This window comes from Chiroxiphia lanceolata, chromosome 6 (genome assembly GCF_009829145.1).
Source record: "Chiroxiphia lanceolata isolate bChiLan1 chromosome 6, bChiLan1.pri, whole genome shotgun sequence".
Taxonomy (NCBI): domain Eukaryota; kingdom Metazoa; phylum Chordata; class Aves; order Passeriformes; family Pipridae; genus Chiroxiphia; species Chiroxiphia lanceolata.
In genome coordinates this window covers 39,555,305-39,583,092 of record NC_045642.1, presented here as the reverse complement: position 1 = coordinate 39,583,092, position 27,788 = coordinate 39,555,305, and the positions used below count along the sequence as shown (strand labels likewise).

Here is a 27,788-nt window from a genome sequence, read left to right as displayed (position 1 = left end):
TGTTGGAGCAAGCAAACCATTACCTGTTCAAATATGAAAAAGATACATAGCATGTACCAAATATGATTCGCCTAAGCATGAAACAATTAACCAATTATAAAAAAAGACCAATCACATACACAAAAGTGATTACATGTAAAAAGGAAAGCCATAGCTCATTTTCTTGTACTTCTAGAAAAGGAGCAGGTAGATCCCAGTTGCTGTTTATCAATAATATAATCCATGGTGCAACAATTATTATCTGTTATGTTGATATGAATGTTTATTCTGAATTAAGAAGCCACACTCACCAAGTGTCAGTACAAAGTTCTGCTTTGTACAAGGAGATCAGATTAGAAACAGCTGTAGAAACAATCAATTGCAGTTAGAGAGATGTAGAATACAGGAGAGGAAAGAGGAAAGGGGTGAATCACAAAAACAGTTTAGGGTGCCCAGTATGGCCTAAATGCAAATGATTTCAAGCACATCAACAGCTAAGAGGTTCTTAACAGTGCTTACATCTGATTTATAAACAGCCCAGAATAAAGCTTCATGATATGCTTTTAAAATATTGTAAAAACAATCAATCTATACATACAAACTCTCAAAATTCAAAAGAAAAAAGTGCAAGTCAAAGGTCTTTAAAAGCTTTAGGCCTTCTGAAAATTTAAAAATATTTCCCTGTAGCATTTGGTGTATCAGCAATTCCAACAAGACTGAAAATCAAAAAGCAAAACAACATAAAAGATGTCCACTACCACAGATCATTTATTTATATACTAAGTTAAAAAATGCAAATATTTTATTACAAAAAGTTTATCAAACAGCTGTATACATACAGTTCATATTGTTAAAAGCCAACATATCAATTGATACTTTATGTACATTTGATTAATGTCATACAATTGTAGAAAAGCATCACTCAGCAGAAACTGATTTGGCATTTGGAAAGTAGTCACCACCCTGCACTAGAAGAGACAATTAATTTACATGTTACAATAAAAATTCTCATTTGCTGTGATCATTTAAAGCAAATGGATGCTTTCTTTCTCCAAGAATCATCATAAGTGGAGATTAAAGTGCACATAACCAACGCATTAATAATTCTTCAACAATCCCATCTATCATTCTAGATGCTCGAAGCACATCACAGTAACATCAAGGATTTAGGACTTTTCTCTGTGGCTTAAAGACGTTAAATGAAATTCAGCTTCCTAAGCTGCATGAAATACTTCTGGTGTACAATAAGATGAAATGGGGTACAGAAATTTGGAAAATAGCTTTTGGTGAAAAAAAGTCAGTGTAAATTCTCCCAAATATATGATTTCTGGGGAAATATTTTCCTTTTGAAAAAAAAATTCATTGTATTTCATAGAATCATAGAATTTCATACAACTGTGGACCAAACATGCAGACCATGCAACAGCATTTACATAACCATCCTCACAGTTGTTCTTTGTGGGCTACACACAACACAGGTTGGAGCAACACTGTCTATCTTATGCATAAATTTTCCTGGTAATCAAGAAAAAAGAAACCACCAATGATTCATTACTACAGAATAGGGTCTGACACTAGAAAAGTGCTCTTCAAAAAACATCGCTCAAAATATTGGCTTTGTCTCATTACAAGCAATATAGTAAACCTTACAAAATATAACACAGTCAGTACTAGCAGAACTGTTGAGGACAATAGTTTTAATAAATCAGTCCACTTTGGATAAAAGAATGCTTGTGCATGTTACAATCTATTCAAAAGCAACAGCTGAGCAGGCTAAATTTACATCCACAAGACACAGTCACTGAAAACAAAATGAGTTGCTGGTAATTATTGTTATCATTTTTTGCACACCAACTGGTCACTAATGGAAAAAAACTCAGATTTTTTTTTTTCATTTTACAAATATGAGAAGTTCTGAAGCGTTATATTTGAAGAGAATACTTCGTACCTTATGCACCTTAGGACCCAATCCAGAGGCAAAATGTCTGTCAACATGATTTACCCTCCCCTCAGGTTTCTGAAGGCCGTTCATATGAAGTTTACATACAGCACAACCAATACACATTAGATACTGCTGTAAATGTATAAGGAATACAAAACACTATTAAATACAACTTTCACCCCATGGCACATTAAGCATGGCAATACCACTTGTTTCATATCCAGTTAGCAGTTAAGTCAGTTGTGGTTATGCTTTATTGAATATTTTCCTTTCTGTAGTTGAGAAATATACAGCTTGGACTTGCTTCCATCCGGTCTTTTAAACCAAACTTCATCATGGTTAATTGTTGTAATTATGGCACTAGAGAAAATGAGGGAAGGAAGGTCAGGGGAAGAAAATCAAGAAGAATTTAGAAATCTTATAAGCTAAAAATAACCTCAAAACTTCAGCTGTATTTCTATACAGTAAATGAAATTATCCATTAGTTGTAAATGCTAGGCCCAAAAGATACTGGCTCTGCTTAAAGGATAGTTTCAACAGAATTCTTTGACAATTGCATGTGTCTTTAGTGAAGTTAGTTAATGTTTCAGCCATCCATTTCTTTTATTTCCTTATGAGAAAACCCTTAATGTATACAAATACTTTAAAAGAGCAACAGTCACACATAGAAAACACAACACTAAACTACCCATGGTAAAAAAAAAACATACCTGAAATTACATTGAATATTAAGTATTTGGAAAAAAGTTAAACAGCCTAAAGCCATGATTTAAAGCACAAAACATATTTAACTGTTAATCATTATACCAAGACCATATGAAATAAAGTCAAAGCTGATTTAGTGAACCACTGTTACATGAGCCCTGCTTTTATGCTCCTTGTGGTAATCTTTAATACAAAGAGTGAACAAAACTTCCTCCCCTAGGAGAAAAATAATTTCAAGTAGATTGATAGGGAGGGAAAAAAAGCAAAAACACAGAGATTAAAACAGTTAATAGAATAAAGTGCATAATGAGTGTGACAAAACTCCCACTAGGAAACTCTTCAACCTTAGAAGTTGCCTGTTAAGCATCAGCTTTTGGCTTTTGTCAGACACTAGATACTAAGATCTTTATTTGGCCCAGTACAACTGCTGTGTTCTGCTAAATTAATTCAGACAGAATATATAGTTTACTAAAATATCTTCCTGTTTCAGCCCTGAACAAACACCAAAATCACCAAATAACCAAAATTTGTTCCCCTTCACCATATACAGGGAAGAAAAAAAATAGTCAGTTTTACAGGAAACTACTGCTATATGAAATTAAAGTCAATTTTCCAAGGTAGAGGTGCATATTTAATCAACACTGGGCTTAGACTGATTTGCCCCATTCAGTAAAAGGTAAAATATACATTTGACTTTAAATACACTCACACTTCTAGAATTTACAAGTGTTATCCATACAGAGAAAATACATTTATACATCTTAAACATTCAATCAAATTTGCACTGTAATATTTAGTCTGTTCTCAGGTAGAACCTTTGTTAGGAGAAGGAAGTATCGTAAAAAAGTTCCAACACTTTTCTTTCAGAGCACTAATCAACTGAAAACAAAGCTTATCTTCAACAATATAAAGTGTTTTTCCATAATTATTTTGGGGCGGGCCAACAGATCAAATTCTCAAAGCAAGATTCCCAAGATACTAAAAAAAAAAAAAGAAATTACTCAAAGACTATACAGAAACTAGTAAGAGCTCACATTTTTTGTGAGATCCTAACCTGACAAACCTGCAGTGAATTCCAACCTTTACTAGCATCTCTCACCAGTCCAGCACTCAACCTTCTTTGGTAATGCCTGTCTTCCAAGGTGAACTACTAAATGTTAATGACGTGGCAGTATTTCCAAATAGGCCTTATTCTTTGATACCATCATCCTAGCTATTGTGTAACATGAATGTACAGAGCTGCATAAAGTAAATAATCTTTACCTTGTAGGACATTCATCTTTCTTATCAATGCATATCGTCTGTCCTCGTCCGTACCACTCTCCATCGTAGTAGAGTCTTCCTTCTTCAGACCTAGCACTATGTAGATGCTTTTCTAATTTGACAGGTGCTAAAATGATTAATAAAAGTAATTTAATATTGACTTCACAGAAATCAGTTGGATGTTTAAATACACTTTCATCAAATGATTTACACAGAATACACAATTTTTTCCAAATGTAGCCTCTTTCTTAATAATTGCATGAAAATTGGAAGCAAGATACCTTTTTATTTTCAGTCAGATAAAAGTTATATTTTTGTTTTCAAATAGAAGCTATGACTTGCTTACCTTCTATCCCTTTTCCTCCTCATCTCCAAATATTTAATTTTACCTAGCATTAACATGCTTCTCATCTCAGTGCCAAATATGAGTTCCTTTCCCATGGCTCTACTTTTTTGGGGTTGTAGTTTGCAGTGAAGGTGAGAATCCTTTAGAACACACCCATAAGGTCCAGATGCTCTCAGTTTTCGGCCTCATTTTGTGCAAACACTAGCATATCTTGCTAATATTAGGTGGTGTAAACCACTTTTAGAAGTTTCAATTTTTGTTGATAATTTCTAGAATTTGTGTTAACAGAAACAACAGGAGTCAAGCTAATAGTATCAGCATCTGAGAGAGGGGAAAGATGAAAGCCACACCTTCCAGCTACCTCACCCCATCCTCCATCAGTATACCAGGGCTAAAATAAATACAATCTGCCTAAATGCAGTTTGCACCATTGCACACAGCAAGTTCTGTCTTGTGAAACCAGACAATGTTTACTTACGTTCTGGCTTTACTCTGTGTGGCCCCAGCGTAGCCATTGCCTTGAAACACAAAAGAAAATTAAGTCAGTCAGCAAGTATAGTCTTTTTTTCTGAACTGCCAGCTTTAACTGTGAAGTTACATGCAGTGTAGCTCAGGATACTTGCTTTTACATACAAAAACCACAATGAGAAGAAATGTAAAAAAAAGTGTGTTCAATGGTGATTTAGTAACTACATAAAAAAGCATTTTGAGGGTGAAAAAACCACCTTCTTTGGTAAGTTTTGATTCCAAATAACTCTGAAGGTTTTCTAATTAAATCCTCAACATTGATGTTATGTAATTGTCAAAAAACCACAAAATTACATTAACTCATTCTGAAAAACAAAATGCTATATGAACAATCTATTCTTTTGATTTATACGTTATTAGCTTAGAAATTTCCCTTCATACAAACTCCAGATGGCACGCAGTACTAGAGTAGGATTAAAAAAAGAAGCACTCAAGAGTTTTTTAGTGTTCATTTGGTTTTTTGTTTTCTGGTGATTTTTTTTAATTATTTCCAGAAAAATCATGTAAAACTACAGAAAAGAACTCAAGGGAAAGATATGTTGTGTCTTTTCCTCTGATGCGATAAAAACAGAAAAGTCAGACAAGTTCACACAGAAAGGTCACATTTTACTTCTTGTTTAGGAAATCTGTACAAGAAAACAGATGGAAACAAAATGGGAGACATTTCCCACTAAGTTTTTGAATCCACCTAAGTAGTTTGCTATTCCATAAGTTGGGAAGCATGAGTACTAGGGGAAGCTTTCTGACTGCAAGTGCAAGGCAAGGATAGCATTTCATTACATCAAGTTCCTTCAACAGTCTTACAAAGATCTGAAAAAGGCATTATGCAGCAAATACATCAATTCATCTAACAAATTTCTCTTCCTGTAAACCAGGATTCTCTTGTAATCTGGGAAAAACACAGCTTTTCACTTTATATAAAAAAAGTATACGGAGAGGTCAAAGTATAGAAATCTTCATAGAATAAAAAAAATTTACTATGTAGAAACATACCATATGATACACACTTTAAAACATCTTCATTTAAAGAAGAAGTCTAATCCTATCAGACTATCCTGTTGTAGTTTCTACTCAATTGTGCTGGACTATGACAAAGCAGATCCACTCAATACAGGCTTTAGGCTCGCTTTTTCATGGAAGATTATGGATTCCCCATTTTAGAGATAACCTCTTACACCATTTTATTAGATTCCTCTGAATTACTTGGGTAGAATCAGAAAAAGTAACAATAACATAGCTTGAACTGAAAGGATTAGCTGACTACTGAAAAATAATCTATTTTGTGTTTTGACTGTGTAAGAAACACAGTTTCATATTTTCAAGTAGCAAAAGTACTAGATGCAAACCCAGACTAAACCCATAGTCGCTGGCATTCATCCATTCATCTTACCTTCCTTATTGTTGTCCAGTCTTCAAGTATATCAAGGTCTTGTAACATATAAACTATATAGGGGCGTGGAAAAGTTAGGGAAAACTCTTTTAAACAGAAATAATAAAATTACTCTGTTTGTAGAAATATATTAATATCTCTGTTCTTCCAAAATTTCACACAAAGAATACCTACATGAAGTAAAAGCTCACACAAACACATATATCTTTCAATTATGCAACCTAGAAGTAAACTTTAAAAATTATTAAAAGAGGTAAGTAATAGAATGTAGACATTTAGACTACTGGAGTTCAACATGAGGATTAGATAAACAACTGAGATACAACCATTTCATTCCTGGTAGTTGCAAGAAATCATTCTTATTTGCAATAATTCAAGTTACGATTAAAATTCCCTACAATTTCAAGGTACCACTGCAAATCAGCACCAACATTAGTATTAGCTTTAATAAAATAATTATTTTTACAGCATTCTGCATCATATATCTTTGAGAGAAAAGTATAGTCAGCACCACATGTAAGAATAAGAAATATTCAAAAAACAGGAAGTAGAAAGGCAAAAGCCCCTTCCTTAACCTATCAGCTGCAAAGTAAAAAGTGTGTGTTAGAACAATACGTGAACTTCAAAACAACATTCTGTATAGCACAGCTCTTCCTTTACAACAGTCTTCACTTTTTACTTTGTTTCTCCCCATTTCATCTCTGAAAAACAAGTTTAGAGAAAAGGTGCTATGGATGTTTAAAAAATAAATTTCCTAAAATGGAATATGCAAGCTTAAAATTTCATTTGCTTTACACGGGTCTGTACAAACTGACAAGTTCACAACTATTTAAAAACTATAACCAAAACCAGCAAATTAATTTACTTCATAACTGAAAGAATTTTCAGCTTTATGAACTGCCTGAAACTGCTGGGATTTTAGACCTAATACTATGTTAGTATTTTTGGTTTGGAATATATGCTAAAATGGCAAGGTAGCTCATAATTCACAGAATCCAATGCTATTTATATGGACATCCTGAAGACAATGATGACTGAGAGCCAAAAAAATACACTTTCACACAACCTGGAACCGAAATTGCTAAAGGAACTAAGAAACTAATGAAGCCACTTGTAACTGTTGATTAATACCACTTGGCTTTTAAGCACTAGTTAAAAAAATCTCTCTACTAAACTAAATTTGTGACACAACCCAATGGAAGAACAGTCGTAATGAGGACAAATCATCCATCTGGGATGTGCTCCAGTAAATCAACCATGCTGAAGGAGAGTGTCCCAGTGATGACACATTTTTCAGAAACTTCTTCCTTCCCACCTTCTCTTAACATTACAAAACCTTGTGAAAGGAGCAAGATTTTTTGTAGCAACTTAATAAAAAACTGGCCTTTATACTGTACAATGTCAATACTTAGGAGTTGGTCTATTTTAGATAGTCCAATGATTCTGGACATGAGTCAACTGTGTGTGCTTGCAGCCCAGACATCCAACTGTATCCTGGGTTCCATCAAAAGCAGAGTGGCCAGCAGCTCAAGGGAGGGCATTTTCCCCTTCTACTCCGCTCTTGCGAGACCCCAGTTGGAGTGCCACATGCAGCTCTGGAGTCCTCAGCACAAGAAAGATGTGGACTTGTTGCAGCAGGTTCAGAGGAGGCCATGAAGATGACCAGGTAGCTGGAGCACCTCTCTTGTGAGGATGGACAGGGAGTTGGGATTGTTCAACCTGGAAAAGAGAAGGCTCTAGGGAGACCTCATTGCAACCTTCCAAGTGCCTAGAAGGGGCTTATAAAAACGAAGGAGAGTAACTTTTTGCATTGGTAGATAGTGATAGGGCTAGGAGAACAGTTTTAAACTAAACGAGCAGAGATTTAGGTTAGATGTTAGGAAGAAATTCTTTACTCATAGGGTAGTAAGGCACTGCAACAGGTTGCCCAGAGAAATTGTGGATGCCCCATCTCTGAAAGTGTTCAAGGTTAGGCTGGGGCTTTAAATAACCTGGACTAGTGGAAGGTGTCCCTGCCTAAGTCCCTTTCAACTCCAACCATTCTACAATATGATTCTATGATTCTGGCAACTTCTAAGAGTCCACATCTCTGTCCTATAAAAATGTTAGGCAGGGACTATGAGTAGAGAGAACACTCAGTTTGTAAAGGCATCTCTTTCTTTGGAGAAGGATGATACTGTCTCTTAGGTGCTAAAAGTTAAAAAGTTTCAGCTGCACTGCATGCTGTCAGCAGCACAAAGTCATCAATGCAAAATTCTTAAATACTATACTCACTCTACAGGAACCCAAACCCCAAAAACACCCTCCCTGCCAACCATCTCAATTCTTTGAATTTTAAACACTTAATCAAAGAGGGTTCTAAAGTCTATGGAGTTGTTAAGAAGTAATACATTGTGGTAAAGATGTTCCAGTATGAGAAGCAAAGCTACACCTTATTCAAGTCAGGTTATCCTTTGCAAACACAATGCCTAACTTGCTTCTGCCTCGTAGCTCTATTTCTTTAAGATTTAGAAAAATCAATTTTTAGAAACATTCTCTACGTAAAACTAGTAGTTAGATAAGAAAATCTCAATTTCAATTTTCATAATGGAATGCGTCAACACGGTTTTTCTAATTTAAGTAACATCTGCCATGCAAAGATCAGTTTTGATAATGCATTATCACTTCAACTTGTTACTAATGAGATGTAATAAAAGTAGCTATAAAACTGCAAACACTACTAGAAAGAATAACAATTTCACTAAAAGGATATCTGATACAACAACAGGTTTCTTCTTATCTGGACTAAACGGATCCTTCCTTTTCTTCCTGGACTGGAGCTCATCATTCCATAATTCTGAAAAGATATAATAAGAACATGGAATGAATCAGAAACATTTACATGTTTAACTCTTTCTATAGCAGAAAACATTGTCCAAAAATTAAAAATAACACATTTTCTGGTGAGATGCTGTGTCTGAACAGCATGAAGCTGTTAAATGATTGTGCAGGCATAAATTAATATTCTCAAAACACTCAAGGGATGCTGACAATTTCTAAACCAAAGTTTAAGTTTAAATTCAACCCCCTGCCCAAAGTCTACAGCTGGATAGCATCTTAATGGATAACCTGAAACTCATCAGATATACTTTGTGTACAGTCAATTAATCAGTAGCCACCAGAAGATCAAAAAAAAAAAACCAACAAAAAACACCCAAACTCTGAATTTCCATCCACCTGAGGTAATGTCAATGCTATGTCTGTCTTCTTCAAGTCTTCTAATCTTCTCTTCTAGTTCACTTTGTACGGTATCATACAAGAGAAGCTTCTCACTCTAAAAAAGCAAGATTACACATTTTTTACATCACTTAAGTTCTATCATCTAAATATATATGACAATTTAAAGCATCAGCATTAAGAGGTAGCAACAGAAGGTAAAAGTAGCTTCAGGGGAAAATTTTTCAGAGGCCATAAAGCATATGACATCTCCCTTAGTGTGAGATCCTATCTCATTAAAGACAGCACACTCACTTAGCGTAAGTGAAAATATAGTTATATATTTATCAAATATCAGTAGCAAGAATAATTAAGTATATAAGAGTATGTAGTTAGCTCTCCAGAATAACTGTTTGCATTATGACACAGTATTTTCCTTCTGGATAGCAAAGATTTATTCACAGTGAGTAACAGTAAAGTAGTGATCTCTATGCCACCTTTCATTACAAAATCACAAAAGCTAATGTTTTCTTGGAAAGCTTTTTATTAAAGTGCCTCCTATATTAACAAGTCTGCAGTCATTTATAGAGAATTATCATCTATGCCCACAGTATCTATAATTGTTGATTTTCATAGATCTGAAAATTACCTTCCCAGGGCAGAATTTTGAGCACATGACATAATCTAGACAGCTGTGAAAGCAAAATTGTCTACCTTAAAGCTGTGAGAAACATTTCTAAAGCACTACTTTAGAAAAGTTAGCTCATTGGTCCATTTAAAAGGCCCTTTCTGATCCAATTAGATTAATCCATTGCCTGCCATGTTAGGTGTATCAATAGCACTTTGTATCTAAAAAGACAAACAAACCCATACTCTGATATGAACTTTCTACAGTATCTTGTGTGATCTACACCCTCTTCCACCTCAAAGTGTTTCAGAATGAGAAAATCAACTTTGTGGCAAACTGCTCTCATTATAATCCATTCCATAGGACCGATATACTAAAATGACACAGCATCTATATAGATCAGTTACTCATTTAAAGGCAGCATCAAAAAACCCACTAAATTCTCTAAAACAGTAACTTGGAATCAAGCTGAGTTCCAAGCCTCCAGGAAATAAGGTAGTAAGGCTTTACTGCTCTTTCATAAGCTTGCACTGTTTCAAAAGTGAATGAGTAGGAAAAGCAGTTGATTTTTAGATTTTAACATTTGTTTTCACCAAGCAGTGCCTTTAACAGCTCTGGAAAACAACTTATTGAAAAAACAGCCTAAGCAGCACAGGTTACTGCATCTAGCTATTTGCTACCATGTCTCTGTCAGAAGCTGCAGTTCCCTACAGCCAAATGAGCAGATGTCTGCATCTCAACTGCTCCTGCCCACAGCACAGCATACCAACAGAAATTTACCTTTATTAATGCTCAAGATGGTGTGCTGGAGCAAAGCAAAACAAATGAGCAACAGACAAAACCAAAGAACCCTGCTCTACTAAATGACTGCCATGTTTATCATTCCCTTCAAGTTGAAAGTATTCAAATTGGAAAGACCTCTTTTCATATATTTTTCAACCCGTAATTATAAAAAAAACATTTCCAAGGGGAATTTAAATATATACCCGAAGTGCCAAATGAGTGCTACTTGTTCTGAGAAGATTTTAAAAATCCATTTTAAAATTAAATAGTGTTTGTGTTCAGATGTGTTCTGCTTCAAGTACTTGATGACAAATAAGGTGTGAAAAGCTATTACAGGCATCAGAGGCATTCTTGCTGAACTGTTATATTCTAGTGGAATATATATTCTATAAGGAGCATTGCTGACTTTAAGAGCTTTTACCCCAAGAGACCCTTATTGGATGGTGAATATTTGAATTCTTAAGGATTCATAGTAGACATAATAGGAAAACAAGGGACGAGGACCACATTAAAGAGGAATAATACATAGCCAAAAAAAAAATCATTCAATCACAGATTAAAGTCTTAGAGGATTCTGTTCAACCTCAGGAGTATTCACAGGAGCAAAGACAGTCAGTAATGAGTAGTCCTTCATTATACCTAATTCTTTCCCAAGGCATCAAGAAAAATGGAAAGCTTTTTAAAACTACACATGCACATTCTTGCTTTATTGGTATAGTAGGAACCACAGACTTCAGGAATACCATGAACCACTCAGAAGAAAACACCTTTAAGCAACTCTAAGGGGGGCTGATGAAAACCTCAGGATCTAAGCAGCTATGTACAGCACTGGACATACATGTTCTTGGGTGCTTATACTACAGTATCCAGTATTTAGATGCTTAAAATGGAATGTTTATGTTTAAGGACAGTAATATATTTTTCTTCTAACTGCTTTTGAAATGACAGTTCCATCAGTAGCTGTCCAAGGCATCTTAAAAAGACGTTTTTGTTATTAAAATGTAGGGTGTTTTTTTGCTAAAATTATGTCAGATATTTTAGTTACTTTCTTGGTAATCTTTTTATAACACAGGTAAAAAATTCACGTGGGAATCTATTAATAAGAACCTGATAATGAAAAATAAGAAGACTTAGCTATATATATGCAAAGCCAAACTTATAAAAAGCCCTTCAACATCTTCATTAATGACTTGGACACAGGACTCAAAGGAATACTAAGTAAGTTTGCCAACGAAAGTAAGCTGGGAGGAGTTGTTGGCTCCCTCGAAGGCAGGGAGGCCCTGCAGAGAGACCTCAACAAATTAGAGGACTGGGCAATCACCAACCATGTGAAGTTCAGTAAGGGAAAGTGCCAGATTCTGCACCTGGGATGGGGCAACCTGGATGTGTGTATAGACCAGGGAACAAGAGACTGGAGAGAAGTGCTGCAGAGAGGGACCTGAGGGTCCTGGTCGATGGCAAGTTGAATATGAGTCAGCAGTGCCCTGGCAGCCAGGAGGGCCAACCATGTCCTGGGGGGCATCAGGCAAAGCATTGCCAGCCGATCAAGGGAGGTGATTGTCCTGCTCTGCTCTGCACTGGGGCAGCCTCACCTTGAGCATTGTGTGCAGTTTTGGGTGCTACAATATAAGAAAGATATTAAGCTATTGGAGAACACTCAAAGGAGGGCAATGAAGATGGTGAGGGGCCTTGAGGAGTGGCTGAGGTCACTTGGTCTGCTCAGCCTGGAGGAGACTGAGGGGAGACCTCATCACAGTCTACAACTTCCTCATGAGAGAAAGAGGAAGGGTAGGCACTGATCTCTCCTCTGCGGTGACCAGTGATAGGACCTGAGGGGATGGCCTGAAGTTGTGTCAGGGGAGGTTAGGTCAGACATTAAAAGAGATTCTTCACCCAGAGGGTGGTTGGGCAGTGGAACAGGCTTCCTAGAGAAGTGGTCACAGGACCAAGCCTGACAGAGTTCAAGAAGCGTTTGGACAATGATCTCAGGCACATGGTGTGATTTCTGGGGTGTCCTGTGCAGGGTCCCCATCCAACTCAGCATATTCTGTGATTCTAATTTTTAGATGCTTTGAATAACCTCTTACCTAGACTTAAATATCACATGGCAATTGCATTCAAATAGCAAATAATTGCAATAATAAAAACATGCACTGAATCTGAAAAGCAGGACAGACAGTAAAGTTAGATGAGGTTAGCTATCAATGTGAAATAGCTGGCACAACCTCACAGTGCTGTCGAGAGGCTTGAATTTCACATTCGTACTTGTTCTTCACAGATTCCAGACAAAGCTCTCTATAGATACCTGTAATCACACAAATTATAGCAATATTACTTTCTTTAGCAACTATCCAATTTCAGAATTCCCTTTTAAGACTGCCTGCAAATCCCAAAAAATGCACATAGTGGAAAATACAGATATATTATATTAGGCACTTACAGTGCTTGGTTTTTTTAAAGAGTAAAAATAAGAACACGTAAATCCTTAATTCTGAAGATGTGAGAAAAAATAAATCCTATTTTAACTCCTTCCCCTGTCAGTCAACAAATTACACCAGTGGTCATGCTAACTTTACAAAATAGGTCTATTTCATATATCTGATCAAGTTATTCTGGATATCATCAGTTTTTGAAATCAAATACTAAATGGCCTCTTCTATTTTCTAATTAGAGTTTAAAGTAATGTCTTAGGGTTTTAAGATAGCTAGAAAACCGATTGATTTCCAAATTAATATTTGGGAATTAATTTAATAATTAAAATAAATTAAATAAATTAATAAGCTAAATAAATTAATAAATTAAACAAATTAATATTATAATATTACTTTATAATACATGACCTTAATAAATTAAATTAATTAACAAGACTGTTCCATTCTTAGAAATAGTCATTTTGTGATACAAAGCATACTGCTTCTAAGTATTAGGAGCATTTCTTACACATTTCTGAAAATATGTCCACTAAACAGACAGCCGAAAAAATCTGAGTTACCTGAAATGTAAGTATCTGGTAAGCAGAGACAGAACTTGATGTAATGTATTCAATGCATTCAACACAAAATACTTAAATGGTTTCAGATTAGAAACCCGAGGAGTTAAGTTTGCACACACACTGGTGGTATCTTGCAACAGAACAACTTCCAAAACCAACTTCCCTTAGAATTCAACTGACAATAAATGAACACAGTACAAGAGGAACAACACTACTACCAGCAATTCCTCTGAAAAATAAACCTCCAAGTACTAAGCCAATCATCCTTCTGCTGTGAAGTCATTTTTGATCTAGAATTCGAAATGTTCTTTTCTTACATTGCTATGTTATGCTGGATTTTTTTTATATTTATGGCTGACTGGCATACCTAGGTCACTGCTTATTTGCCTAAAATGAACAACACAATTATGAACAGTTCTATTGTATTTCTGACTTGCTGAAATAGTCAAGATCCATATTTTGTTCAAATAGTGCCTTAGAGAGCAGTGAAACGCAAGGTTTTTTTCTACCACAGATGCAATTATATTCAAAGTTTAGCTAAACATAGTTTAGTCTGGGGATTTTTCACCTTTTTCTCCCCTCTCTCAGGTAACAGTCAAGGCTCTCAAATAGTAAGAGCAAATAAGCCTATTTCACAGTTTCTTGCTTTCTGCAGAATAATTTTATCAAATTCATTTAGTTGGGGACAAACAGTTAAAAAACCCCTGTTTTCTATTCTCAGCCTCAAGGAAACTGCAGTTTTTATGCTGGGCTTTTTTTACATTGGAACATGAACTTTCAGTGCTGCTGAAGACCAATCAGGAGAAAATGTAAAATGCATATCCACAGCCACCTACATGAAAGCACAGATGGACAATCACATTTAAAATTGAAAATCGAAAGCCTGGATTATCACTGCTTTTATATCAAACCTTCTGCAAGTTCACCCACAATCTTTCTGCAAAGCTGAAGTGGGCTACTTAGGACTAGTCACATAAATTTGGGTTAAGAACTTAAACCCCAGAAATTCTGGGTCAGCAGCTGAGGAAAAGCATTACAGAAAAGAGCTGGAAGGAGAGAAATGCAATTGATCAAAAGATTTCAAATTCTCAAAGTTAAAAGTACCAATAAGACATACTGAGTAGCACTGAAACAGTATTATGAAAAGTATAAGGCTTGCCATTTTCAGTTTGGCTGCACAATGTTTCTGCTAAGTTTCTTAGAAAAGACAGTGGTATAGCTTCTCTGGCTAGAGAGATCATGACTGTCTCCCTTTTGGATCTCTGACAGTCTGTATTACGTAACCCTTGGACAGCAGAATTACTCCTAAAGGAGTCATCTGTAATATGAAACAAATTTACAGTAGAGAAGTACAGAACTTTGTCTTTCCATAATACCACTATTCCATATGATTATATACGGTTGCATAGTGGAAGAAGATCAAAGTTCTTGCCGCCTTCTTCTATGAGCATAAAAGCCTACCTAAACATTAGTTTTAATAATTAAAATTCAGCTTAGATCAAAGCTGTCAAGGACAGGGTTTTTCTTCTTCCCTAGACGGAACAGGAAGACGGGAGCAGAGAAGCAGAAGAGACATAGACTAGAAGAGCAGGAAAAAACATGATCATCTAAGATGATCTGGCAAGCACTTCATGAGACAGAACCTACATATCTCTTCAACAGTGACCACTGTGTAGACTTGATCCCAAATCTTCTGACTAACAAAAATTATTAGTTTTCAACTCAGTAATTTTGTACTTACTACCCAAAGACAGGCAGCTAGTAAATGAAACACAAAAAAGCCATATTTTTAATTTGATGTTATCAGGCAACCTATGCAAAGAGGTAAGCAACTTACTCATTTTTACTTGGAAACTACTTTACATTTAAAATCATGCCACAGTATTTCTAACTTTAAAACACACTCCTTTAACAATTCTAAAGAAAAGAGAAGATTGGCCTTAAATTGCATAGGAAGTTTATACTTTAAAACAGCAATACTCATTTTACATGCCTACCTGCCACCTTGGTTCGGATTTGCATATTTTCTTGTAAAGCTGCCAGTGGTTCTAAATATTCAGGTGCTTTTCCAGCTATGACCTCTTGTAGTTTTGCATCCACTTGGCTTAATCTTTCTTTGTAGAGTCTTAAAAAAATAGAAATGAAAATATGTATTTTATTTAAAAGTATGTATTCATATGTATTTTATTTAGAAGAAAACACAAGGTGGAAGAAATATTTTTAACATAGCTGTTCTTTTGTCATTCCTTTCTTAATGCTATGGAACACTGAAGCAAAGTGAAGATTTTTTAGCATTTGAATTTTTCAAGACATATTTTCTTTTTGAAATATTCTATTCATGTCTATTAAGCCTTTCTGGAAAGCGAGTGTAAACAATTAGAAGTGTATGTATCTCCATCTCTAAGGAAGAAGAAAAAAAACCTGCATGTCTGTTTATAGGACTGAAATGCAGTAGGATGTGAATCAACATGGAAGAGGACGTGTAAAGCTGTCCTCTACAATACATTACAACGAATTGGCTTATGTCATGAGAGAGAAAGACAGACATTTTGTGGATAGAAACAACCATTCACTTTTGTGTTCACATATCTGCTCTCATGCTACCATAAAACATGGGCAGGCTCTTATTGAAGTAACACTCATTTCATCTCCTGTGAAAATCCACATATTGCATACTATCACAAATATCACAGTACGATTTCTAACTGATATCTTCCATTTTTGCCAAAAAGAAGTGTATTTAAAGCATTTTTATTCTACTTGAAATTCAGTCCTCCTATAAAAGCTGATATTTACTGGCAGACAATGAAGCAACCTACCTGCACTTTTTGTAGAATTTAATGTAATATCAATTACAAACATTTCAATCTCAATACAGCCCCACCTACTGTAATTGATAAATATAATGTTCAATGTTAGAAACATCAATATAACTGACTTCTCCTTATCTCATTTTTTACCTTGCACCGCACAATCAAAAGCTGTAAAATTAAACTAAACATGTACAAACTCTCTAAGTGATAAGAACACATCAGATGTTATCTGTTTACACAGATACAACAGATGTCCTTGGGCCAAGGATGCTGCTTTTTTACTTATTTAAAGTGCACAAGTAATTAGAAAAAATAAAGTTTATGTATACTAATACACCAAGACCCCCTTGAGAAATAACTGCCTGTTCATCTGCCACCAGCTTGCTCATCATCTTACTTTGACTATTGCTAGCTTAAGTACATATGCTTGAACTACAGAGCTGTCATCAGTGATCACTCTGCTACCTCTTACCTGCAACCTGTTAAGAGTATGATACACGCAATCTGTCCTGCAGTCAACTGACAGAGCCTGCAGCTGACCAAACCCCAGTTTGCTGGGCTCAATCCCCGCTGAGCATGCTAGGCACGAGGTGGTTAACAGAGAGCTACAGCAGAATGATTTAGCTAGAACATAAGCCTGAATGCAGAGTGCATTGGGTCAGTCACTAACATTTGACTATACAGCACCAAGTACCAGCTACATAAGAGCAAGCACTTATAGACTGGGTGCACTTGGTACCATGCAGCAGTTGATGAACTATAACTATTTATCCAGTACTTTCAAACAGTGATTTGCCTAAAATGGATAAATGCTACCAACCACTGCAAATTCTACTTATAGCATCCAAATGCAGTTTTCCCGGAAAGGATGAGGAGGCAGACCCAATCATTACATCACCTCTGCTGTTGGTTGTGACTAAAAATCCCATTGTTTATGCATCTTTTTCTTCTTTCCCAACTTCATCATCTCCCTACTCACAACTGCTTCTCCCTATAATCCTTCTTCCATCATTCTAATGGTCCTTTTCTATTATTCCCACCACCACTGTTCTTCTAGCCCATATAAATACCTCTATCTCTCAACTAGCCAATGTGTCTATGCAATGCCTTCTTCCATATACCATAGCTTTACCACTCCTCAAACACCTAAACCCCCCAAAATACTTGTTTCCTTCCTCTGAAGACCACCCTCTTTCATATTCACTCCTTAAAGGTTTGTTTCCACAAACTGTTTTCAGTCATCCAAGCTGTTGAACAGATGGAAGATTAGGGCTGACCTCAAAAGCTAACAGTTTTCCAAATGCCAAACTGACTGGCTTCAGTACTCATCAGTTGGTTCCATTTCCCAGGTTTCTTCACGCACAGCCAAATAAATAGCAGTACAAACAATCTTCTCTAGGCACTGCAGTAAGGAATTTCTTGTTAGGCAATTCTTTCCAGACCCTATTGTTTCCAGACCTCATAGTGTCCTGTTACACAAAGCAAGTTGTATGTCTCAGTTCTGTAGCAGAAAGAAATATCTCACAACATAAAGGCGCATCTAAAGCATGACAACTGACTAGGTTTTCAATTCAAGGATATGCCCATGAATAGACCGGGTCTTGTTAAAGTTTCACTCGCCAGGTACCTTAAGTTAGTTGCCAAATTACCACAAATTTAAACTGGAACAGATGCATCTAGCTTGTCTGGGCACATGTAAAAAACAAATTTAACTTTACATACATTGCTGGAGCTTGTCCAAAGAAGGACAATGAAGATGGTGAAGTCCTGTGAGAAGCAGCTGAGGGAGCTGGGGTTGTTTAGCCTGGAGAAAAGGTGGCTGTTGGGAGATGTTATTGCTTTCTACAGCTACCTGAAAGTAGGTTGTAGTGAGGTGGGCGTCAGCCTGTTCTCCCAGGTAAAAAGAGATAGGACTAGAGGAGATAGTCCCAAGCTGCACCAGGGGAGGCTTAGACTGGATATTAGAAAAAATTTCTTCACTGAAAGGGTGATCAAGCATTGGAACAGGCTGCCTAGGGAAGTGGTGGAATCACTGTCTCTGAAAGTGTTCAGAAAAATGTGTAGATATAGTGCTTAAAGACATGGTTTCGTGGTGGACCTGGCATTGTTAGGTCAGTGGTTGGACTCTATGATTTCAGAGGTCTCTTCCAACTTTAATGATTCTACAATACGAACATCTGGCTGTAATACAAATGACAATCACTTTTGATAGCTGTGGCTATTAATTTCATCTCTTCTACTTAGCAGGTTTTTACTGTTTATGTAGGTATTATGGCAAACTACAGAGAGGTAACAGTATTTTCATTTTATTTAGTACTGGTATCTGGTTTACAGCAACCACAAGAAACTTTCATTGGTACCAACTACAAAAACTACTGCACTATCCTGTAAAAAAAACCCCAAAACCCAAATCTAATTTCTTACTTAGCAAAAACAGTACGCAAGTCTGTCCCACATACATAAAACAATAAGACACTGAGTAAATAAATAAATAAATTCCCCTAAGATCACAATTCCTTAGTTCTACTAAGGAGTTTGATGCAACAGACCCACACCAGCCCTTCACAACAAAAACATTTCAAAACTACCCCTACAGAAAAAAAAAAGAAAATATAAATACATAAAATTATTCTAAAGTAACTGCCTGAAAATAATTTCAGAACCCCCAATCCTTATTCTCCTCCAAAAGTAGCATTCACATACATGAAAAAAACACCAGCTGCACACAATATCTTCATGGAATGCACTGCCAAATGAGGCACTTAAAACATTAAAATACTTACTGATCTTTAAGGTCTGTAAATTGCTTTTCAAGATTGGACATTTCATCTAAACACTCCATTCTTCTTCTTTCACAGTCCTCATCATCCATTTCTAAGAATAAAAAGAATAATTTTGAACAATGTAATATATAACCAAATAAACTGGATATTTTATTTCTAGTGAATATTAAAGCCTGAATTATAGCTAGCCATGAGCAGTTTATCCCCTTATATTATTATTCACGTAGAGCAGAATATGAGAAATCACTTGTCATATAAGCTACAAAGTAAGAAACTTAGACCTAATTTTAGAATAAACTCCATAAACAGTAATTCTTTTTTCTCAAAACAGGAAACAACAGCACTGTAAGACCTCAAGAGGTTAAATTTCAAGACTGATAATACAAAGTGTACATAAGAACGCATGAAACAGAAAAACTAAACATTGTATATCATACCAGATGAAAGATACCATTAAACACGAGAAATTATTAGGCACCACTGCAAATTCAAGTGTATCCTGAGTCAGCATAAACAAAAGCCATCCCTGGAATGCAAGCAGCATTACATTTGTCATATAAAATTCAAGGTTTGTTTTATTAAAATTCTTTAAAGAAAAATAACACACGGTTTTGAAACAGGTTTCATCCTGTGCAATTTGAAGAGATCTTTGAAGATGCAATATAATTGTAAAAATATCTGTAGTTCATTGTAATGACCATTTGAAATGGCTGCATTTCTAAAGAAATATTTCTAAACCTGAAAAGTCTAGAACTTCGCAGAAACTTGACTTTATATGCTTTTATGTAGCAAGAGTAATTAACATTAAACTCTTTCCATGGTTTTTGATTTAATTCATATTCCTGATTTTTTTTTAATTTAGCTTGGGAAGATAAAGTATAATAAATACCGACTTTTTTGCCAAAAATTTTGCCACTGTTGAGACATCTGATCTTACTAAACATCAGTTATCTCCACTGCCATTTCTTAGACTAGAAAGCTGAAAAACTAAAATACAAAATTCTTGACTGTTTCCCACCCTTCCCAGAAGAAAAAAAAAAAAAAGGCTTTGTTCAGTCATATTAAAAATCAGATATGTGAAACTGCTTTATAGCAGCAGTATCTGCAGGAATTAGCTCTCAACAGTTACAATTGACCCATTATCAAGCTGTAGGAAGCATTCAAAAGGGATGGTCATGCAGTTAGGAACTGGGGCTGAAGGGGTGCAAATAGGTCAAGTGTTTAAGAGAAGGCACTGTCCTAAGGAGGCCATATCTACGTAAGCATTTACTCTGGCAAAAAGTATCCTACCTCCTGACAGAAAGGCAAAGTGGAATCCTGAAAGCAGTAGCCTGGACTCACTCCTCCGGACCATAAACAACTCTGAGCTTTTTGTTTCTTCCTCACGTTTTTCCAATAAAAATGTTTAACTTCTTTATGCTGTCTCCTACACCAACTACAGAACGCCTGCATGCAAGTCTTCATTTTCATTGTTTTCCAAAAGAGTATGGCAATTTGTAAAGGTGATGAGGTGAAAGGAGTAGCTTCAGAGCCACTGCTACTTGGAAGGATCTGATTAACTCAGATGTCTACTCAGACCTCTTAATGGGTGGTGATTTCTGCACTTAACTTGTTTCTGAAATCATCACAAGCTTTTAAGACTAAAAACTAAACTAGCCCTCTTTACCTGGATATGAAAACCAGCAGGCAGCAGAGCATACCAATGTGTACTACAATGGCACCTATGACTCCAAGTTAAAGACCTAGTGTGGTCTGTCATACTACAGTTAGTACAATCAAAAAAGTGCGTATAAAGTTTTAAAACAAAATATAACCTGAAGTATTTGAAAGCAGAGCAAGAAAATTTAAAGACAGAACTTAAATATATTGAACGGGGAGGGTGGAGGAAGAACGTATCAGGCTGTTAAGAGATACTACTTTATATCAAATATTGTTCTCAAAAATAAGGTAGAACCAGAATTCCAGAATAAGGCTGGAAATTAGATTAAAGAACAAAGTTTTATTTGGCTGTCCAATGCAATACTAAAGCAAAGTTGCTCCGTCAACTTTCGGCTTGGTCAGATTTAAGGAATGTGGCAATCATATTACTCAAAGAGTTGTCTAAAGCATTTATGTGCTATAAAAATAAAGCTTCTTTAAAATTTGAAGGCACCTCCCTGTGAAACCAAACAGCAACAAGCACTGGGATACCAGTAGTTTTCCCACTTTATTCTCAAACATGCCTTTTGTTCTAGGTATGTTTTAGTAAGGAATTCACTCAGAAGCTTTTCTTAAGTTAATATGAATTTTATTGTTTGTATATGTTTAAGGACTACAAAGCAAAGAAAACTATTAGAACTGTAACCCTGGCTGAGGATCAGTGCACACCTACTGTTGGAGGGGAAGGGGACTGCATTTTACATTTTAAACTTGTGTTGCAAGGAAATTGTTATGCACTGGCATCTGAGGGCACAGCTGACTCTCTGTAGACATTGAAATAACACATAACTCTCCAGTCTCCCCTCAGCTGACTTTCTGTCTAGAAGTCTACATTCTACCTATCATTCATACTGAATGCCAATTCACATGCTAATGCACATTCACTCTTAAATTGTTTCATCTTTATTCTGCCTCCAGTAAGATTCATAAAATTATGAAGATTTTTAGAGTCCTGAAATATCTTTAATGGATATAATTTACGGAATTTCTTCCCCATGGCCGTAAACAACATACTGACTAGAGAATATGCAGTGCTGAAAAAGTAAAAGGTTTTAGGATCAAATCTCACAGCTTTCCAGTCAAAAATTTACAACACTGGAGGTGGGATTACTCATTTCATATTAAAACATTTGCTGATAGGCCCATCCTGTCTCAACACCTCAGATTTCCCACACACTTTCATACTGCACTAAGTATTTAAGGTACTTTTAAACACTTCCAAAATCACAGTCACTTTTTTCCTACTATGTTCAAGCAGTCCAGCATGGTAATTAGGGCAGCCTGGTTTAAAGATAAAAACCCCCACATAGTACTTAAAATGCAACAGTACCTAAAATAGCTTTTTTAATAAGCCTTGGCCTACATAAAGTGCTTAAAAAATGGCCAAATTCTCCTCTAGGATGGTAATCATAACTTGTGGCTTTTTTTATTCATCTCTAATACGCTATTCTAAATCCCAGTCAATAAAAAACCTTTACTAAATACATAATGTCAAAAAGAACAAGATAGGACAACTCATGCTTCTTTTAACAGCACCTTTTGTATTGTCAAGCATCTACTGGAGGGGAAAAAAAAAGGCTGAATGCAAGTAAAGCAGAAGACAAATTTAACAAAAAAAAATACATTACTAATTTCAATTAAGACTTGTTTCTTGTGGTGCTAATTATCTTATGTCCGTAGGAGCAATATGCTGCCATGGAGTATGTTCATATTTGTCAAGACACTAAGACAAGCATGTAATTTCCCGTAATCATCACATTTAAAGTGCTCCCTTAAAAGCATTTCTCTGTGGAATGCAACAGAAATTATCTGGAGAGCTTCTTGTGTTGTTTTAAAGAAACACTCACAGATTACATTCACTAAAACACAATTACTCCTTCCTAATCCCAGAAGAAAGCAAGATAAGGACAAAACAACAGAAATATTTGCCTTCAATAAAAATCAGCCAAAGTGTCTTAGAGGACATGTAAACTTCAAAGTTTTCATTAGAAATACCAAATAACAGAACTACAAAGAGGAAACCAGGCAAATTTTGAAAAAGAACTAACTTCAAAGCTGAACTAACAGAGCCGATTCTCTCACTACAGCCAGGAAGCTGGGAGAGAAAAAGCTAAGTTTACACGTTATACCAAACTCTCCCACAGAAAATTACATTTTCTCAGACATAAAGATTAGCTAGAATAAGAGATAAAGAAAGGGTATTCCCAGATGGCATCTAGCTACAAGACAAACTGGAAGGCTAAGATGGGCAACGTAAGTAGTGGGTTTCGTTGCAGTGCTGCTCCTGGACCTCATCAAGGAGACCTTAACAACTCACCCACCTACTGCCCAATATGCTTGGATATTCCTGCTTTATCCTCTCTCTGCCCTCTCCTGAAAGATGTAACAAACTTCGTGTATCAGAACTTCTTGAAAAGCTATCTCCATGAATTTCTTATCCAAAATACAGTATTCCCTTTTGAGTTCATGTACAATTCTGATAATGACAGAACTGAAGCGTGCTTTCATAAGTCACATCTGAAAGGAAAGGAGAAGGTTGCTGTGCAAATAGCACAGCATCAGGTATGCTTTGCCAACAGATCACTTCCAGTTGCTTGTCCTGGTACCCAAAAGTGAACTCAAGTTCACTTTTATTCCAGCATAACCACCAGCACACACAAATGCTGCCTAGTTTAGGTTTCACCAAAACAACCCAAGACCATTTGAGCACATTTTTCTGGCCCTGTTTTTCAACAGAATCATTTTGAGAGAACGGGGTAAGGAAAAACTGATCAGCCTTCCCCAGCAGTATATCTATAATTGCATCAGTGGAGGTTAAGGTTGGATATTAGGAAAAGGTTCTTCACCCACAGGGTACCTGGGCACTGGAACAGGCTTCCAGGGGAAGTAAGTAGTCACAGCACCCAGCCTGACAGAGTTCAAGAAGCATGTGGACAATGCTCTCAGGCACACAGTGTGATTCTTAGGGCTGTCGTGTGCAGGGCCAGGACTTGGACTCAATGATTCTTCTGAGTCCCTTCCAACTCAGGATATTCTAAGGTTTGAATTTGCAGATAAGGGGCCTCAGCACTACTTGCTCAGAACTACTTATTCTCTTTTCTTATTTGGCCAAATCAGTAGCTAATACAGACAGAAATAAAATCACTACATTATACTGACTTTGCTGACTCTTTCAAGCCCATATCTGGATATGGCTCACAGTTCACTGAGTGAAGACATCTCCTGTGTAGCATTGTGTTAGATAAGATGCAAGATCTTCCTCAGATTAGAGAACAGCCCAGAACTAAAAATCACCTGCTCCAGACTAAACACATGCAAATCATTAGTCCCAAATTCACAAAACATGTAGGCATCCAGTTAACTGATTTAAGTTGGACATATTTACATATTTTCACAAAATTGCCACTTATGCCTTCTGCTGCTAATGAGCTGCAGTCTATCTAGACACTGGTTTACATAGTCTCCAGTGCCTCCCATTTAGATATCAGGCTCTTCACTGAGATGTTTCCACTAGCTACCTTTTCAACGAGTTATTTTTCTGACACTTCAGCATACAAGCAAGAAAGGGTATAGGAAGGCACAGAGTACCAGGAGGGGTGGGTAAGGATGAAAGGCAGGACAGTAGCAGTCAGTATTTTGATCCAGGTGGACACCACAGACCAGCAGCCTAACTTGTAAAATGGGGTTCTAGCAGCAATACTTGCCAGCTCAAAGATATGGGGGGATGGGGAAGAAGAAGGGGACAAAGGAAAAAAATTAATAGGAAGCTCTGCATAAACCATGGGCAGATTATCTGGATCTGTGGATTAACCAAGGCCTCTACTGGGGGATCAACTTTGGTGCAGAGTGAGAATTAACGCAGATCAAGGTCTAAGGGAACGACTGTACCCTCTCCCAGTACTGTAGCCACACTTTCTCAGCACTGGAAGAGTCTTCATTCTACTTCTGCAGAGTGAGCTTGGCTGTGTCTGTACCACACCTGTGGGGTTCAGCACCTTGCTAGCCCATGCACAGGTAGATGAGGACAAGCTCCTTGAGTCCACACAGCACCACCATAGCAGGGCTTTCCCTGAACTGCATCAGTGACTGTGAATATAAAAGCCTTAGAATTTAACTTTCAAGATCTCCCAGATCATTCAACACTGAAAATTAAGAAATAACTGTACACTGAAGACTTTAGCACACAAATAAATCAATCACAAGACTAACAGATGTAAAAATATAATTTCACAGCTGCTTAATTTGTCTAGTTCACGGCATCCCACTTCTTCCAGCACTCAGGCCACAAGTCAATATGCTAGTATAGGCATGGGACAGGATCCCAGCAGACCACTCTAAATCACTTAAGCTGTCAGAAAACACATATTAGGACCAGGAGTGGCCCTGGCCCACATCCATGTCAGGACTTCTCACAGTTCACTAACTGGCCATCTTCCTTTCCACCCACAGTCTTCCATTGCAGCACTAGTCCAATAAGGCACCATAAACTTTTACTGGGAATCACCTGGAAAGATGTGTTAAGATCAAAACCAGAAGCAATTACAAGAAAAGTTTGAACAGATCATAACCTTTCTATAACACACTGTAAATTGAGCATAGAAAAAGTAATTTTTTAAAGCGAGATTTCACCTACTAATGTAATTCCAAATCTACAGACCAGAAGGAAGCTACGGAAAAAGGAAAGGACCTTCAACAGAGCAGAGACTGAAATGATTAGCAAAGGAGGCCAATGGTATTGCCAAGGGCTTCCAATATCCCCTCAAAGACAGGTCTGAAAACACCTAATTGTTTGCATACGAAGAAATACACACGTGTGCGTGCATGCACACGTATGTACACGTGTATATGTATGTATGTATGCGTGCCAAGCCCTTAAGTGCAGACCCCAGCGAGGACCCCGCTCAGCGGGTACGCTCCCAAGCCCAGCAGGATACAGCCCACAGCACTTCCACGGAGCGGGGCAGCGCGCCCCGGCCCCAGGCCAGGTGCCAGCTGGCTCCAGAGCCGGCGGCTCGGGGCGAAACGGGGCTCCGTGCCTCTGCGCCCCGCCACGTTACTGCGTCCCGGTCGGCGCGGCGGCCCGAGGAGGAGCCGCGGGGCCGAAGCTAGGGCTGGGCCGGGCCGGAGGGGCGGGGTCACGGCGGGGGTGGGCACCGGCAGCTACCGGAGCCGGGGAACAGGACCGGTGTGTCCCCGGGGCAGAGCTGGGCGCTGGGGGAACGGCAGCAGTACCCCTTAAGCGGCCGCGGTACCTGAGCTATCCCCCTCCTCGGAGACTGATGAGCTCTCGGTCTCCTCCTCCTCCGAGCTGCTGCCCTCGTTCTCTCCGTAGTCCACCTCCATCTCATCGTGATTATTCTCCTTCTTCTCCCGGGAATGGACCGGCATCGTCGTCGCCGCTGCTGCTGCTGCAGACCCCGCGCCCGCCCTTCCCGCCGCCGCTCCGCCACCGCCACCGGCCGCTCCGCCCCGCCCGGCGCCAGCGCGCCCGCCCATTGGTCGAGCCCCGACGGCGTCTGACGTCAGCGCGCGCGCGGCGCTCTGGGAATTGTGGTCCTTCGGGAGAGGCGAGGGACGGAGTGACCGAGGGACGGCCGGGAGCGCGGGATGGAGCGAGCGCTCCGCGGTTGCGGGGCGCCGTTAGGGGCCGGGCGGGGAGCGAGGGCCTCCCGCGCCCCTTCCCCGTCCCGGGGCGCTCACGGGATTTCTCGTCACCGAGAGAGGCTCCATCGCGGCCGGGCAGAGTTCGGAGCGCTTTGCACCTGCCCGCGTCTCCCGCAGGCGGCCGGGCGGGGCCGGGGGCCTGCGGGGCCGGGTGTGCGCGCGTGGCCGGGGCAGCGAAGGGAAGACGTGAGGCCTCACGTCTCCCCACACCACCCGCCTGGCACCCGCGCTCCTGCCCAGGAGCGCTGCATCCTGGCAAGGTGTCCTTTGTGGCTCACCACCTCCTTATAACCTTCCCCCTCGCACCCCAGAGGAGAGAGGTACCTCCCTTCCCCATTATTAGGGGGAAATTCTTTACTGTGAGGATGGTGAGGTACTGGAACAGGTCGCCCAGAGAACTAGTGGATGGCTCAACTCTGGAAGTGTTCAAGGCCAGGTTGGATGGGCTTTAAGCAACTTGAACTAGTGGAAGGTGTCCCCGCCCATGGCAGTGGGTTGTAACTAGAGGATCTTTAAGGTGCCTTCCAACCCAAACTATTCTGTGATTCTATGAATAGTGGCCTCCCCACCAGAGCTTGTTTCTTCCCTGGTGTCATTGATGCCGTGGGATTTATGGTGCTGAAAAAATTCTCCAGAGCAGTTAATTAGGGGTGAGATAAGAAAGGGTTTATTTTGCCAAGGCAAAGATGTTACGACGCGTGCGCCCCTGTGCCCGAGAGGTTACATTTTATAATACCATCCATCCAATCCCAAATGTGTCCACCCTGTGGCCTTTACTCTGGACCGCCCCGGGTCCACCCCTGAGAAATGGGTCTGGGGTGTATTTTGGGACCCTCTCTTCATCCTATCTTCATCTTCTTCAGAGCACAAAGGGTACATAGTCACCTAATTCTTGACTTCATTTTGTTGTTCAGGCCCTGATATACTGTTCTCCAAACAATCTAGGCCTTGCCTTGACAAAAGACTAAACATTTCTACTGGATTCGGGAGTAGGAGTGATATAGGGAGCATAGAATGGGGTAAGAGGGTTAAGGAATGTGTAAACAAGGGTGCTACAGGGAAAGGGATGTAAGGGATGC

At 38.3% G+C, this 27,788-nt stretch overlaps 1 protein-coding gene across 1 annotated transcript; it reads right to left on the bottom strand.

Moving 5' to 3' along the window:
- Window positions 1-720: 720 nt before the first annotated feature.
- On the bottom strand, window positions 721-26,525 carry BRMS1L (BRMS1 like transcriptional repressor). Its single transcript, XM_032691813.1, has 10 exons — window positions 26,298-26,525; window positions 19,348-19,438; window positions 15,749-15,876; window positions 12,985-13,064; window positions 9,370-9,466; window positions 8,906-8,989; window positions 6,154-6,218; window positions 4,714-4,753; window positions 3,890-4,016; window positions 721-2,281 (listed from the first exon to the last, which is right to left on the bottom strand). The coding sequence occupies exons 1-10, from the start codon at window positions 26,431-26,433 to the stop codon at window positions 2,158-2,160; spliced, it is 972 nt and encodes a 323-aa protein (XP_032547704.1). The 5' UTR covers window positions 26,434-26,525; the 3' UTR covers window positions 721-2,157.
- Window positions 26,526-27,788: the final 1,263 nt, after the last annotated feature.